The 13,195-nt window shown below is 49.8% G+C and overlaps 1 protein-coding gene across 3 annotated transcripts in view; it reads left to right on the top strand.

The window, feature by feature from the left end:
• LOC102568888 (NADPH--cytochrome P450 reductase) overlaps nucleotides 1-13,195 on the top strand; it is a 65,878-nt gene that overhangs the window by 26,418 nt on the left and 26,265 nt on the right. The window contains exon 1 of one of the 3 annotated variants that reach the window (XM_059717349.1): nucleotides 5,441-5,554. The exons of the other annotated variants lie outside the window; for them this stretch is intronic. Coding sequence (XP_059573332.1) covers nucleotides 5,508-5,554 — 47 coding nt within the window. The 5' untranslated portion in view covers nucleotides 5,441-5,507. Of the gene's footprint in view, nucleotides 1-5,440; nucleotides 5,555-13,195 lie in introns of those variants that run through there. 3 annotated transcript variants of the gene reach the window in all.

Here is a 13,195-nt window from a genome sequence, read left to right as displayed (position 1 = left end):
TAACTAGTCCTTCTAATTGGTTTGCGCTAAGAGTATTTTATATCTCGTCTGCTAGTCTTAGGAGCTGTTGGAGAGCAGTGCCTCCAGCAGCCCAGTGAGAAAGTAAAACAAGGTTGCATACTGCAATTTGAGTGAAGCACCCTCCATCTTGCCCGTTGGGATTCTGATGGACGAGGTGGGACTTGAGTTTGATTTTCCCATACAATCCAGGATCACCCTGACTGTAGCACAAGAATAAGCAAGGTAGCAAGCCAATTGCAACATCCCAGAGCATCCCCAGCTGTGCTCCTGCAATTCAAAAAAGAGCTGGAGGGTGAACCTATATTGTGGTCAAAGCAGTCATGGTTGTAGCTTTGTTTCTGGAATGGCTGGAGGGAAATGAAAGATGGTGGCTCTTCAGTTGAGGGATTTTTCTTCTTCCCAGCCTCAAGCATAGGGGCAGATTTTCCTCCTGATAACTAAGCTGACAGCTGGTATTGGTCTGGCATTACAAACTAGCTGTCCATTACGGCTGCTTGCTTTAGGATCCTAGAGAGCTACATAAGCTCCCTAGATGGGTTACTTCACTGTGATGAACTGGCTATTCAGCTCTTTTCAGCACACTGACCAGGCAGGACTTATACAGGTCCAATCCTGACAGATTCAAGACCCACAGCCTGCTTGAGTTTCTGCAGAAGTTGTTTATTGCTCAAAACCTCTGAGAGTCAGACAGCTCTGAGCAGAGAGTGCTGCTTTCTTCAGCACAGACTTTCTACTGTTACAGTGGGCGCATCTACACATCCTACTAATGCAATGGAATAAACTCTGGTGCAGTTCAAACCAGAGTTTATTGCTCCTGGGTGCCACATTTACACATACTCCCAGGACCACAGCAGGTTGAGCCGGGTCAGAGCAGCCCCAGCTGGCAGGAGGGCTAGAGAGTCTGCCTGCCAGCCTGGGGCTGCTCTGGCTTGGCTCAGCATGTTGTGGAGGGGTTGTCTGGGGCATGAGGGAGCTTCAGTGTGGGGCTAGCCAGCAGGCAGCCCCTTGACTGAAGCACTTTCATGCCCCAGCCAGCCCCATCAGTGTCGACACGTGTTGTGGTGCGCCAAATAATGCTGTCACAGGATAATACTGGTTTTTATAAGTACTAACCTACGGTGGCGTTTCTTAGTTTACTGTGGCCTAATAGGATCACACGTGTAGATGTTGAGACTTTACTGTGGAGTTAATTAGGCAACTCCACAGTAAATGCTTCATGTAAATGCTCACAGTGTGTTGCTTTTATCCAGTAATTTCTGTGCTTGTCCAGCCCTGGCACGAAGAGGCTCCATCAGCTTCTCTTGGTGGTGGCAGACTTCCTGACCCACATGGTTTTCCTAGCACTATATCTGCCTTTGTGCCCATTGGCAACACATAAGGGGTGCATGCAGGTGCACGTGCACTCCCTGAGAGTAGCGCCACCGATGCCGCTGGCGGCCCCTGCAGGCGATTGCCACTAACCACCCCCCTCCCCCCCTTGCTGCCAACACTGCCAGCGGCATCTGCAAGCGGTTGCTGATCGCTGCTGGCTACCGTCGACACTGCCAGTGGAGTCTGCAGATGGTTGCCGACTGCTGGTCAGCACTCGCTGCCGCAGCCACCTGCAGGTGCTCACCGCTGCCAAGCTGCCGCTGCCTGTAGGCAGTCGCCATGTCCCCCCAGCCTCCAGGGGCATGTGTGGTTCATGTTTGTGCTACTCCTCAAACAGCCCTGGACATGGTTTGTAATGATAAAAAGTTGCTGTCCATATCCCATCTCAGTCAGGCTTACATAAGAGCTGCTGCTTACTGGGTCAGACCAAAGTTCATCTAATGCAGTGGCCTGCTCGGTGTTTTCCCTTGCACCCTGGTTATTAACCTGGAAGCTTTACGGTTGTTTCTGTTGTTGTCGCGTTGCTCCAAAACCATGTGTTTTGCACCCAGTGACTGCGCCTAGCCATTGAGGGGAGTTTGTAGTTCCTGGTAGGTCTAGGTTGGCTGTCATTGTACAACAAATAAGCCTGTCTTGCAGAGTATGAATGCTGAGGGGGAAGGTAAGGAGGACACGTCAACATTTTTCTATCCCCTGCTTCTCTGTACTGCACCTTCCAGCATTTGGAGGTTGAGGAAGTAGGTTGCATCCCTACTTACCATAGTTAATAGTGACTGATGATGAACCTTTCTTCTGTGACTTTCAGTTCCCTTTTGAATGGGGTTAAACTGTCGGCCTCCACAACATCTTGGGGCAATGAGGGCCATGCGCAGTTATATGCTGTATGAAAAAAAACTTCTTTGAGGTGGTGGTAGTAGTAGTAGACCAGCTACCTACTGATTTCATGTTATGTCCCCTGTAGTATTGAGAGGTCATAAATAATATAAGCTCTAGTTACTTTCTCCATGCCACTTATTTTTTTTTCTAAATCTCTGTTGTGCCCCACCCTCAAACATCTCTTTTTGAAGCTGAAAAGTTGTAGCCTGTTTAGTCTCTCCTTACATGCAAACATAACCCTGATCACCCTTGTTGCCTTTCTCTGTGCCTTTTCTAGTTTTTCTCTATCCTTTATGGAGTAGGGGCAGGGACCAAACCTGCATTCCAGGTGTGGATGCACCATATATTTTTATAAAGAAAGAGGCATAATGATACCTTCTGTTTTATTTGCAAGAGTGAAAAGGGGACTGCTGCTCAAGAGTGCATAGAAACTGTAAGCTGTGTAACAGGGGGTGGGTATACTGATACAAGTGTAGTGGTTCAACAGAAGGCTGCTTCATCCAGGGTCAGAACTGGAGCGATTTAACTCTTGTATCACTGTACCTCATGCAAATATAAGAGTTCCTGCTGCCATGGGTTCCCCAGCAGCTTCAGCTCCTCCTCCCCTTATAAAACCTATAATGTTTGCTCAGCCCTTCCCACATCAAGTATGAGGTCAAGTGATTGGCTCTTTCCTGCTTCAGTGTCTTAACTTTAACCCTGTCTGTGTTGATCTGGAGTGACTTAGTTTGTAGCATAATTAGAAGGGGACTTGACCATAAAGATAGAATTGAGTAGATTGCCATGAATGGATGGAAAAAGCCAGATAAAAATCTCTCTCCAACCCTCAAGATTTCTCTTAGTAATTTTATCCCTTGATTAAAAGATTCACCAGGTTCTAATGTGCTAAAGCTTCACTTGAGAGGTGATGATGAAGTTTCTACAAGGGAAGAATTTTTTTGTAGCTGTCTACAATCCAAAGGGGATAACCCAGGTATAGTTCTGGGCTGGAGTCTGACGAGAGGTAGAGTGGCATGGTGCGCCGGAGGGCAGGTACCGCTGCTGAAGCATAGGAGCAAGGAAGGTAGGAACCCCAGATATGGCATCTTTGACAGGGTGAACATACATTCACCCCCCTTGCTCAGCAGCAGCAATGCCTGCCTGGCGCACCATGCTGCTGTGCCTCCCCTATGAACTCCAGCCTGAGACTTTGTCCAACCAGCTGAGACCAGCCTACAGAAACCAGGGCATATGGTCACCCTACTACTGGACAAAATGCTGCCAACCAAGACTGCAAACCAATTGCATCAGCTAGAACTTGCTTACCTCTCAATATAAAATCCAATCTGAACAGCAGAACTAATTGTTGGGAGTGAGCCTGGAGAGGTTTCTCTATGTGGGTACCTCCTGGAAGGATGTAGTTATGAGCTACTACTGATGCTTCCCCTTGGGGTCTTTGAATTCTTGTTGTTGGCTAGCAGATGTTGTCTTGATTTGGATGGTGCCCTGGTTGCATGTTCATATGTGGTGGAAGTCTGTTGAACTACTGTGCTTCAGAAGAAAGATTGTGTCCTGACACTAGCAGCTGTGCTTGATCCAGGAATCCAGTTCTGGATGGTGACTGGGTTGGAAAATTCAGCAATGCATGCAGCCTGCTGAACTAAGAATGGAGGCACATTGGCTAGATCCTGAGAATGAATATTGTGGCAGCAGGTCCTAGGCATAGCTCAGTCACTCATTTTCTCTTTGCCCTTGGGCAAGTTTACTCTCTATCAGTTTTCCACCTCTGAAATGGGGGTGCTTTCCTTGCTGAGTTTGGTTGTGAGGTGTAATATTGGCGAAGCACTTGTGTGACAGACTGCAGGAGGGCAAAGCATAGTGACACATTTAAGGATTCAGTATCTTAGCCAGCCTCAGAGACGTGTGTTTGCATTTTGACCATTTAAAGACTTTAATTGAAACCATTAGAGTAATGTTCCTAGAGGGCCTGCTCTGCAGATGTCATTAGAGAGGAATGTCCCCTTGATCTCTGAATGTGCACTTGCATTGTGGTGGGATTACTGGGGAGTATGCTTTTTCTGCCAGGCTGCATATGCATGTTTCCCAGTCTTTTATTTCTCCCTTCATCTTGCTTGTGGTCCTATGTCTTTGCTTTGCACACTGGTCACGCAGTTATCCTAAGACATGGGTCAGCAACCTATGACCTGTAGGCTGGATCCAGCCTACTGGAGTTGGGGCTTCAGCAGCATTCATTGGTGGGGGCAGCTTTGGCATTTGGTGGAGGGGAGCTTTTCCATGCCAGGCAGCAAGGAGACAGTGGTGGTGACAGTGCCATCCTGCCTCGGACCCAAGCTGGGTCATTCCTGCCTGCTGCTGGAAAAGGTTGTTGACTGCTGCCCTAGGAAAACCCAGTGAGTCCTGTTACGTAATCCATAATTTTTTTTCTGGCTTTTTTTTTTTTTTTAGCATAGTTTGAAGTCTCCGATGTTAAGAGAGAACTCATTCTGTGTTTTAAAGAGTTTTCTTTGTGAGAAACTACTCCAGTTCTTTAGCTTGTCTAAGTCTTATGGGGGGGGGGTGAGGAGGGGGTGAAAGAGAGAGGGGGAAACCATCTCTAATTTAATTTACTAGGAGCCTGAGGAGAACAAACTTCTCGCAGACGTTCTTCCTAATGGATGGCACTACCATAGTAACCTTCAGCACCGCCTCTGCCGTGTCTGGAATCAGTTCATTCAACCTACAGGGTTGCATTAAAATATATTTAAAAACGTGTAGCTATGATATATAAACTGTTGCCAAGGTAATGAGTATGGCAGAGAGGGTAGTTTTATTCCCCCCCCCCCTTCCATACAGATGGAGGGGTTGGTGGGGGGGGGTAGTGCCTGCAAAGAATCATGGGAAGTTTCATTCTTGACTCTTAATTCCTTTCTGCCACTGCTGCCAGATGTTGCAGTTTCTCAGGGCTGTGCAGATCTGCTCGGGAACTTTCAAAGTGTCCAGCGGGGATCCCAGCTTGCTGAACCTCTCTTGCTATGACCTATGTGGGGACCTTGATTTGCAGGCTCTGTTCTTTACAAAAGGAGGCTGACAATTGGCTTTAATGTCTGAGAGGGACAGAATGGAAAGTCCTGGACACATGCTGCTCAATAGCTAAGTTGCAGTTTCTTCATTCCACGCCCCCCCTCCCTCCTGCCCTGCTTCTTTCTTGAGGGGTAGGAAGGCTGTGGGATTGTTTCGTGGTTTCCGTTCTCTGCCTGACCATGGGATGTGCATACTCCATGCCACAGGAAGACCCAGCTGCTGGGAGGTGAGTTAATCATCCTGAAAAGCAAACGGTGCATCTTACTCATGGGAGTTTCTTCTGTCTCTTAACATCCACATTTAATTTTACATTAACCTCCTGCTGAGCTTTGAGGGTGGGAAGAAGGGAGAAAGGTGTCCTGCTTTACAGCAAACAGCTCTGGGTGAGTGGGGGTATGCATGTTTTTGGAAATTTCTGTCTTTTAACTTAGAGTTACTTTGGGTCTGAAGTGTCTTGCTTTAAAATATGTTAGAAACCAAGTCTACTTTTCTGGAAAACAGCTGCTTGGGAGCTCTCTAAGACAGTGGGTGATTTGAGATGGAGATCTCTACATACTCATCAGGCTGGGCTGGTGGTTCTCTCCCTTTTTTATGATTGGTTTTGCACTCAAAAAGAAGAAATTGTCTCCAAAGTTCTTGGTATCTTGGATTGTTGAGGAGAGAAACAAACTTGAGAGTTGAAGGTTAAGTGCATGTTAGCACTAGATAAACCCCCAACCTGCCCGTTTTCTTACAGGTGTTACACACCATATGTCTAGATAATTAAAACCAAAACCATTTGAATGTGATCTTTCACCCTTTAGGTTTCCCTTTTATTTTGAATTTCTTTCCTATTGAGCTATAAAAGGAACTCAGTGCAGCTTTCTTTAATTGTTGGTTTCTATTCATTTTCACACTCCAGTTCTCATGTTGTTTCACAGTGCTGTAATTTTACGGCAAGGGAGTGCTGATTCTTTGAAACATGTTGTAGACCCGACTTGTTATCAAATCTGTCTGAGCCCATTGCCACAATATCCTAAAGGCTGGAAGTGTGCATGTGCATGTGTAAAAGTATACACCAGCACACACCTCAAAATGGACACAAACTCCATGCACCCAGTATGAAAACATGTTTCTTTCTTCTGTTTTAAATAGCCTGAAACCTCCTAATAACCTAATGGTCTTCCTCTTAATCAGTTTTAAGCAGCTGCTGTTGAAGTCAGGAACGGATGGGACAAGCATCACATCTGGTAACCTTTCCAGGGCTGGGGCTATAGTCTGTAAAATGCCTTGTGAAATTCCAGTTAAAGCAGTGGGTGATAATTTAGAGTGACTAGTAAACTACCCAGAGGGCAGTGAAAGCTCAGACCTCCTTGTGTGGGGTTCTTTCTCCTGATGCACTTAACCTATCACTGCAAAGGGGCTCCGTCCTTTAGAAAGGAAGTTGATCTTTGCTGGTGTAGGTTGGGGAATTGGTATAGTTCATTAGTTTTGGGTGGGAAGGGGTGCCTGGAGAAAAAGATTTAATTACAGCCGTTTTCTTTGCTCCAGGGATGAGCTGAGCCACGTTCTCTAGCATCCCTCCCTGAGGGGGCCACATGGCTTAGGAAACTGTTAGCTAGAGAGCTCTGTACATTTTTACATGGGTGAAAGCCAAAACCATTTGTTTTTTGCCCAGAGGCTGCTCTCTTCCCACAGGAGACCCAGCTTTGCATTCTTCCATTGTGAAAGAGAAATGGGAACGGGTCCCACGTTCCTCTCTCTCTCCTGTGTGCTACCAATGCAGCATCCAGTGAATGAGAACGAGCCAATGCCTGGCACTCGCCAGACTCTCTGTGAAAAGACCCCAGCATCCAACATGCCTACAGCAAGAAAGCAGACGCTTCTTCCATTCTCCTAAGACTGGGTCTGTTTAATGTGTGTTGCTTCCAGGGTCCTGTGCTTCCCTTCCACCAGTGTAACCCTTACAACTACTGAGATTGCAGTTGTGTAGATGAAGTCTTATCTGTCTCAGCTTCTCACCATGAGTAAAGCCACAACTGTGCAAACTCTGGGCATAGGCGCAGTGTGTACTGGTATGGTTTTGTTTGTGCAGTGCTAAGGATTCTTGTTGGCAACTGCTGTTGCAGCGTAGACACAAGGCCTGCCAGAAGGATTCACCCCTCATAGGGCAGCTATCTTCTTGCTAGCGACTCACTTGAGCTGTGACCAGGAACAAGTTTCCCAGAGCCCTGTAAGCTCTTGGCAGCTCTCATGGAAACGATTCATTCTGAGAGCCAAGCGGATGTATTCCAGCTTGAGCAGGGACCACAGAAGAACATGGGCTTCTCCTAGAAGCTCTCACCACACATTCTTGGCTGTCATACCCCTCTTTTCTGAGGCAGATGTGGCTGTTTAAATGTGCTGTCCTCAAATATGTTTGTCTTGGAAACCAATGGAAGAGCTGTGCTTGCTTGCCCACAAAGGGAAGGCAAGAAGCTTGTTTTTCCTCACCTGTCATTGAGCTCCACAGTCTACAGCTCTTCAGGTACTTCTACACAGGACTATGACTCAACGTACCAGGGAAGGAACATTGCTCCAGGGAAGTCTTGCAAACCCAGAAGGAATCTTACAGGTGTTTTTTGGTGAGAAGAAAGAAAGAACAAGAATAGGTGTCAGAAAAGATTCATACTGAATATCCAAATTATATGAAGACTTTCTGGCATTGAACAGCCAGTTTACAAGCTTTCATAGCATTACAGCATACCCAAGAGGAGAGTGTAGCAGTTTGGGGGTCTAACCATGGGGTCCAACACCCACTGGGGTTCAGACTTGTCTGCTGCACTTCGATCTCCCTAACCACCTGTCTCACATGCCATGCCTTAAGGTTAATTTGACTGCCTTGGGATGCTACCTCTGGAGGCCAGAGTAGCTCCTTTTTGGTACCTTCCTTCTTGGCCCAGTCCTCAGGGCTTCTCCCTAGCACTGCTTCCTTATGTCTGTCTAATGTGTGCTTCCCCTTTAACACAGTCCTCACTGCTTTTTGGCATTATTAATATCAGTTGTGCTCCTACAGAACCTAAACGCAACCTCTTGGCCCTAGAAGTCTTTTAGGGGCTATAATTGTGGTCTGCAGATGCCTGCAGAGCCACACTCATACCTTCATTCACTGGGCCTTCTGGCCCTGGCTGTCTCAGCTTGCCAAGCCTCTGGCCCTGGCAAGGCTTTCCCTCTTTCCTGGGCTCCTGGCTCTACTTTGGCTTCTGTCCCTCCTGGGCTTCAGCCCTCTTGCTGAGCTTCAAGCCTTTCAGTCCAAACCTGTTCTGGCTTCAGTTCCCTGTAGGCTGCAGCCTCAATACCTTGCCCTTAGCCCTTTCAGCCTTGACATGCCTCACCCAGCGCTCTAGGCCTCTGGCCAAACCTGAATACAAAACACAAGTATCAACTTCCTTGTCTCTAATAATCTTATACCCCAGGCATAAATCCACTGGTCTCTACTCATTGCAAACTCCTGTCTAGGTCATCTTAATTCCCCCCTCCCACACAACTGTCTTACTGAGCCCAGGTGTCCTCCTTTAACTCAGTGAGCTGCCAGCTCTTTTCTGCTGCAAGGGTGCATGATGACTTGGGAATGAGCGACATAACCTTGATGCCCAGCTGGGGATCACTTCTGCTACTTATGGTAGGCCTCTATGAGGAGCACTGTGCCACTGTAACTGTACTGACTTACTAAACCAGCAGGGAGCTTCTAAAAGGAATCCAGCTGTGCTTTCTCCTGGAAGTTTAATGCCAGCCCCTTCCAGAGGGAAATAAGCTATGCATGTAGAAGTGTAGTTTTTTTTCCCTGTACATAAAGGGTTTCTGCTTGGCTGTCAGGAATGGCACCTTTTCACATGTGTGCCTAATACAATGAAAGTCACATGGGATAGTTAAGAAATGTGAGGTATAAGGATGCGTTGTGCCCACATCAGGTTAACTGCAGAGCAAGGGTGGGCAATTATTTGAGCTGCAGGGCCACTTAAGCAGTTTTGGTAAGCTATTGAGGATTGGAGGTTGCAGGGAGGAGAGAGGATGCAGTTCATAGAATCATAGAAAATTAGGGTAGGAAGGGACCTCAGGAGGTCATCTAGTCCAACCCCCTGCTCAAAGCAGGACCAGCCCCAACTAGATCATCCCAGCCAAGGCTTTGTCAAGCCAGGTCTTAAAAACCTACAAGGATGGAGATAGTCCACCACCTCTCTGGGTAATCTGTTCCAGCGCTTCACTAGCCTCCTCGTGAGAGAGTTTTTTCCTGATATCCAGTCTAAACTTCCCTTGCTGCAACTTGAGCTTCAATAGCAGGCCAAGGCAGTGCAACTCAGTCCCTTTCACGTGTAAAGCAGAACTCTTAAGTCTTCAGAGGATCACCAGAGCGCTGCCCCTCACACAAAAATGCATATTGTATCTAGATAATTAAAACCCCCAGAGCACCTGTTTTCTTACAGGCTTCTTACAGCTACCCTGCCTGGGTGGCTTTCATTCACCTAAGGGAACTTTAAAATAAAAAAGTTGTGGGCTTTGCCAGGTGAGTCCTCTGAAGCTGGCTGGGCTGCGCAGCGAGAATGAGAACAGGCAACACCTGGTGCCAGAAACCAGATCGACCTGTTTACTTAGCCCAGTTCATGCACTCGCTTTGCTCGTGTGACAGGGGCCTGGAGGAGGGAGGGGCTCCCAACCCCCCCCACTCCTTCCATGTGCTCATCATCTGCTTCTTCCCCTCTCCCCCCCATGGGGAAACGGGGCTGTCCCTGACTCAGACCAGGCGGCATCCTCAGCCCAAACCTCTCACCCCCCACCCCTGTCTGGTCTGGAACAGCACATTGGGGGTGCTCCCATGGTACCCACTACCTGCATATGGGGAATCCGTGTGCGTGTGTGTGTGTCCATCCCCACAATGGTCCCTCCCACCTACCCCCATTTGTGTGTGGGGATTCCCCCTCACAATGGGGCCTCCTAGGAGGAGAGTGGGGTGGAGGCGCTCGCTCGTACATGCGGCCTTAGCTTGGGCTGCCTCCTCTTGCCTCTCTATTGTCTATGTCTCACGCAGCAGCGCCACGACGGGACCTCGCCCCAGTACGGGGTGGAGGGAGGGAGGGGGTCTCGTCACTTCCACATAGGAGTCTCCAGTGGCTGCCTCCGTGCTGGGCGGGTGCTGCTGTCTCGGTGCTGGCTGGAGCTGAGGCCGGGTGGGGGGAGGATCTAGTCCTTGGGCAGCAGTGGTGCTCCTGCTGTCCAGCTGACATGAAGCTGCCCCAACTTGACTTGCGGGAGAGCGGGCCCTTCTTGGCCAGGTCTTGTCGGGGGTGCAGGTTAGGGGGTTGGGGGAACGTTTGCTGCCACCATTCAAACCCCGTGCGCTGCCCCAGTCACTGCTGTTATGCCTGCTTTACTCGAGCCCCGCTCCTACCCTATCTGCCAGCTGCCTCTGGGAGCCTGAGGGATGGCTGCACCCTGCACCACTCCACTCCGCCATGGCCGGGGCTGGGCCGGGCCACGCAGTGTTGCACACTTGTGCACAGCTCTCCCTCCTCAGGCTCCTGGCGGTGGCTGCTGGGCCAGGTAGAATCAATCTGTGGGCTAGATATTAGGGATTTTTGAGGCCAATGCCGATAGCTGATATTTAAGGAGGCATATCGTCTGATACCGATCTGATATCCGATACACTGCCTGCAGCAGGTCAGTCTGGTGTGGTAGGAGAAGGGACGTGGTGGGGCAGATCAAGGCCCCGCTGTGAGGGAGGGAGGCAGGGGCAAGTACTGCCCAGTCGGGGAGGGCGGGCCGGGGATGAAGCCACAGCTTGTCTGGGGGGCATGGGATGGAGCAGAGCTCATCCAGAGGGTGCAAGGGGAGGCGGAGGTGGCTCCCGCCACTGTGTGCGGCTGGTCTGGCAGCTTGTCTGCTGGCTCCTGCCGCTGCTGCTGTCACTCACCTAGGAGGGGTGTGTGCCACTGGGCGGGGGCAGGCTGGGGCCAGGGCTGTTCCCCACAGAGCTTGGGCCATTTGGGCAGGGCATGGGGTGGGTGGCGGCGCCGCTGGGAGCGGGGGGCTGTGAGGGGGTTATGGCAAATTTCAGGGTGGCTGCAGCCTCCCAGGTAACCCCCTCCCAGCAGTGCCGCCCCACGCAGATCCGGAGTCTGGGGCGGTGCTGCTGGGAGGGGGCGACGAGGGGCTGCAGCCACTCCAAAATTTGCCATAGCCCCCCACTCTCAGCGGCACCACCATGCACCCCACCTAGCACAGGCTGTGCTGGGAATGGCCCCAGTCTGCCCTGGCCTGCCTTGCGCAGATCTGGGGACAGATGCCCCTTAGTACTCTCCGAGATAAGCGACAGCAGCAGCAGTGGGAGCCAGTGGACGAGCCGTGCACAGTAGCAGCAAGAACCGGCTCCCCATCCCCCGTGCGCCACTGCCCGGGACAAACCATGCTCCATCCTGTGCCCCTGAACAAGCTGAGGCTTCATCCCGTATCCGCCTGCCCTGACTGGGCAGCACTTGCCCCTGCCCCAGCTCCAGCCCCTGCCTCCCTCACAGCAGGGCCTTGATCTGCTAACTTATCTGGACATATGGGCGGAAAACAACAGAATGCAATTCAACAGGGAGAAATGCAAAGTGCTGCACCTAGGGAGGAAAAATGTCCAGCACACCTACTGTCTAGGAAATGACCTGCTTGGAGGCACAGAAGCAGAAAGGGATCTCAGAGTCCTAGTGGACTCCAAGATGAACATGAGTTGTCAGTGTGACGGAGTCATCAGGAAAGCTAATGGCACTTTATCATGCATCAGCAGATGCATGACGAACAGAACCAAGGAGGTGATACTTCCCCTCTGTCGGGCGCTGGTCAGACCGCAGTTGGAGTACTGCGTTCAGTTCTGGGCACCGCACTTCAAGAGGGATGTGGATAACCTGGAGAGGGTCCAGAGAAGGGCTACTCGTATGGTTAAGGGCTTGCAGGCCAAGCCCTATGAGGAGAGACTAGAGAACCTGGACCTCTTCAGCCTCTGCAAGAGAAGGTTGAGAGGTGACCTTGTGGCTGCCTATATGTTCATCATGGGGGCACAGAAGGGAATTGGTGAGGCTTTACTTACCAAGGCGCCCCCGGGGGTTACAAGAAATAATGGCCACAAGCTAGTAGAGAGCAGATTTAGACTGGACATTAGGAAGAACTTCTTCACAGTTCAAGTGGCCAAGGTCTGGAACGGGCTCCCAAGGGAGGTGGTGCTCTCCCCTACCCTGGGGGTCTTCAAGAGGAGGTTAGATAGGCATCTAGCTGGGGTCATCTAAACCCAGCACTCTTTCCTGCCTATGCAGGGGGTCGGACTCGATGATCTATTGAGGTCCCTCCTGACCCTAACATGTATGAATCTTACCAGCTCTCTACACTGCAGGCTGTCTTTTCACTGCCTACGTGCTGCGCTGTGACTGCCTGCAGTATGGGCATTTATTGGCCCAATTATCGGCCACTTAAGGCCAATATCCAATATAGATAATTTTCTTTATATTGGTACCGATCCGATATCGGACCGATGTATTGGTGCACCTCTACTAGATACAGCCCGTGGGACATGTTTTTGCCCACCCCTGCTATAAAGGCTGCCTGTGTTCATGCTGCCATCTGATCAACTTCTGCTAGAGATGCTTTCTTCCTGCCATAGTGAGTTCAGAGGTTAACGTTATATAAATACATTTCAGTCCATTTCCTTTTTTGTTTAAATAACTTTGTGGAGCACCTTCTGGGAACTGGCAAACAAGCAGTTAACTGGGTTTGCCTCTCCATGAGATGGTCTTCTGAACATCTGTCAAATCTACTTTTGAGGTCACATATTCCTAAGGTCACATTTGCAAAGGTGTTTCAATGCCTAAGGCTGCAGGAC

Source organism: Alligator mississippiensis, chromosome 14 (genome assembly GCF_030867095.1).
Source record: "Alligator mississippiensis isolate rAllMis1 chromosome 14, rAllMis1, whole genome shotgun sequence".
Taxonomy (NCBI): domain Eukaryota; kingdom Metazoa; phylum Chordata; order Crocodylia; family Alligatoridae; genus Alligator; species Alligator mississippiensis.
The sequence above is the reverse complement of the archived record's forward strand: the minus strand, read 5'-3'. Positions and strand labels throughout refer to the sequence as shown.